Below are 3,425 nucleotides of genomic sequence, written 5' to 3' on the forward strand. Positions count from 1 at the left end.
ACCACTTTTTATGGACAGATCTTGGTCCACCTGTCTCAAGCCTCCTATATTTAGCTAACATTGGGGCTCATGCCCTGCTGTCCCCGAGAAGAACTGTCACCTTCTCCTCCAGCCAACATACTGCTCATAGCTTACTATTTGCCCAAACTGTAGTTCCTTCAGGGACTGTGGCTGTGTTACTTTGAATGAGAATGCCCCTCCACACACACACGTAGGCTTATAGGTTTGAATACTTGGTTCACACTTGGTGGAACTGTTTAGGAAGGATTAGAATGTGTGGCCTTGTTGGAGAAAGTTTGTCATTTGGGAAAATTTTTGAGGTTTCTAAAGACTCATGCTATTTTAGAGCCTTCTGCTTCCTGATTATAAATAAAGTTGTGAGACCTCAGCAGCTACTCCATCAACCTGTCTTTATTCAGCCATCATCCACTCTGAGGCTCTGAAGCTATAAGCCTAATTAAATGATTTCTCTTTAATTTGCTGTGATCATAGTGTTTTATCCCAGCAATAGAAAAGTAAATAAGACAGATATGCTTATTATTATGCATGGTAAGGGGAACTCTGCAAAAAATAAGGTTGGATTTTTTTTGGCTCTTAGAGAAATGAGCTTGCTCTGTCAGTGATAAGATTTCACCTCATAGACCTAGTGTGATGGATTCAGATAACAATGGAAAATTGTGTGATTTTGATTTTCTAGGTAGGGAGATTGCCAGATTCAGGCTCTGGATGAGGGGAGGATCTGAAGATGGGTGGATGCAACAGTTTCAGCAAGAGAAATCAGACACAGGATACTTCTTAGTTTCCTCTTTAGGAGAGATGGACAGAGAGCTGTCCTACTCTGATGGAGCCATACTTGGTGGGACCAGTCTTACCAGAGGATGTAAGGAGTTGGTGAGGGAAAGAGGTGAGCCAGAACATGGTAGCCTGAGAATTGTTCAGCCTGACTGACTAACAGCCAGAGTACTTCTTTACTCATATAGAATTTAGTAAGCAGGGATACATTCATGATGTTCCAAAATATAGATCATATAAATTTGTTTTGGGACCTCTGTTTCATTTCATTTTTCTCATCTTTTAGTCATCATTAATAAACTATGACAGAACAGAGTTATCATTTCAAATCATTTTCCCTCAAGTTTTGACATCATTGATAAAGAGTTATCATTTTTACTCATTAGCCATATAATACAAGTTTTAAGAATCTAAAGGCAAATGACAGTCTGTTTTCAAGCTGATAGCTTTTGTAGCTGCAAGGACACTAGACCAAACCAAAATCTTCTAGACAACCTAGGCATAATGCCATTTCCCAATCAGTGTATTATTAACTCTTAATGGTAAGAGTGCCCAAGACAAATCCTCAGGCTATAGCTGCAGCAGTTGTTTTTCAAATTCTGGCATAATAAAATGTTAATCCTGGCATTTTGTTTTTCCTTGGTCATATGCCACCACAGTGGCTCTGTATGTGCTAATTTTTCTAAGACAGGGAGGTCCTGACATTTCCTTTTTTTATCATTGTTTGACTCCATTCTTTGCTATTCAATGTAAGTCTCTGTGTAACTGAGGCTGAGGTAACTTCAGCTATTCTAACTTGTTGCTGTATATGTCACATAATTGTCTGAGTTTATGTAGGAAGAGACTTGCAATCTGATCTGTGGCCAAGTCCTCTACCACTTTGAATCTTGATAACTTTTTAAAGTTTACTTTGTTTTGAATATCATGTCCATGAGTTAATATAGGGATAGGTGTCTTTATGTGTCACAACCTCCACTGCATGAGGATGACTTTCAAGTAGATAAGGGTATCTCCCAAAAAGCAGGAGGGGTAATATGTTCAGGACTGTCCTGGGGAAGCTTAGGAGTAGTACTTCTGGGAGAAGGCATAAATGATTCATAAGAAATCTTCCATCAATCCAATATCCCCAAAGTGTACATATATTAAGTTTCTCAAGTATGCAAAATGTGGAGATGAAAACCACAGGAGGCACAGATGGCATCATGTGGCTCAGCTTTGCCGGATCTTTGTCAAGCAGCTGTGATGGCTTTATGACTTCTGCCTTTCCCACCAGATATGGCTGTGACAGATCTCACTTCTCATGATGTTTGATTGAAAGGATCAGTTTCTACAAATTTCCATGATGAACAGAGATGAAAGTCATGGAGTAATAAACTGAATTAGCTAAAAACACAGCTATGTCCCATCTGAACTTGAAGTGCACAGACATCAGGAAGATCTAAGGATCATAAATGTTCACCCCATCTTCCTCTTGGTTTTCCCTTAAACCTAAGTTCTATTCTAATAAAAAAAAATCTGACGAAGGATCTGCCTGGAATATGAAAAGACTCATAATGCCCATGGATTTCCTTATCATGGAATTCCAATGATTAAATTAGGGTACTTTATGTTTTCAAAGCTGTCAGTTGGCATTTTGTTCATGGGATACTGTGCCTCAAATTTTTTAAATAATACAAGGAGAACATGTAGTGTTTTGAGGACATTGGAACCCTTCAGAAAATGTATGTAGAGAGAATTTCAGGGAAACTGTAAGAAAAGTGCAGCCCAGCCACCTAAGAGGAGTGCTTAATCTAATCTTTTCTGCATAAACTCTTGGGAGTGAACCTCTTTTCTGTGTGCTGTGCGCCCCTGGTGGCCCTGAGCAGCCTCACAGTGAGGTTTATGTCTGGGTTTACACTGAAGTCCCTTCATTGTGTCTCTAGCACAGTGGCAGTGTCCTCAGATCTCACACTGCTCATTTGCAGGTACAGAGTGTTCTTGGCGTTGTCTCTGGAGATGGTGAATCGATCCTTCAGGGATGGTGCATAGTTGATTTTACTGCTATCTTTATTAATATCTCCAACCCACTCCAGCCCCTTCTCTGGAGCCTGTTGGAACCAGCTCATCCAGTAGTCACTGAATGTGAATCCAGAGGCTGCACAGGAGAGTCTCAGGGATCCTCCAGGCTGTATCAGGCCACCCCCAGACTCCACAAGCTGCACTTCACACTGGACACCTACGAAAAACAGACAATCCTGTTAGTATACTGCCACAAAGACTCTCTGTGATTTCTGATCATGTCCACTAACACACTCAGTATTTGTGTTTCTCCATAAATTACCTTTTAAAAGAGCAACAAGGAAAACCCACATCAGCCCCAAATCCATGCTGTAGTCTGTGTTCAGTGCTGATCACTGAGTGGGGAAACCTGGGAATCCAGGGCTGATTGCTTTTGCCTGAGCTTCAGGGTCAGTGCTGGCCTGGTTTTCAAGAGAAGAGAGAGGCCTTATTTGCATGTTTTCTTGCTATATAACAAGTTTTGTAGCTGGCGCTGAGAGATGGCATGTTCTATTTTCTAAATGTGCTGAGGGAGTCTGGTAATAAAGATAATGGTAGGAAAATTTTGTATATGATACTAAGTTATTTTTTCTTGG

The 3,425-nt window shown here is 40.6% G+C and overlaps 1 gene segment (V, D, J or C); it reads right to left on the reverse strand.

Moving 5' to 3' along the window:
• Positions 1-2,699: 2,699 nt before the first annotated feature.
• LOC131923810 (Ig heavy chain V region 441-like) lies at positions 2,700-3,158 on the reverse strand. The segment is given in 2 exon segments: positions 2,700-3,007; positions 3,113-3,158. Coding segments are annotated over 2 exon segments (354 nt in total).
• Between the last annotated feature and the right edge of the window lie 267 nt (positions 3,159-3,425).

Source organism: Peromyscus eremicus, chromosome 14 (assembly GCF_949786415.1).
Source record: "Peromyscus eremicus chromosome 14, PerEre_H2_v1, whole genome shotgun sequence".
Taxonomy (NCBI): domain Eukaryota; kingdom Metazoa; phylum Chordata; class Mammalia; order Rodentia; family Cricetidae; genus Peromyscus; species Peromyscus eremicus.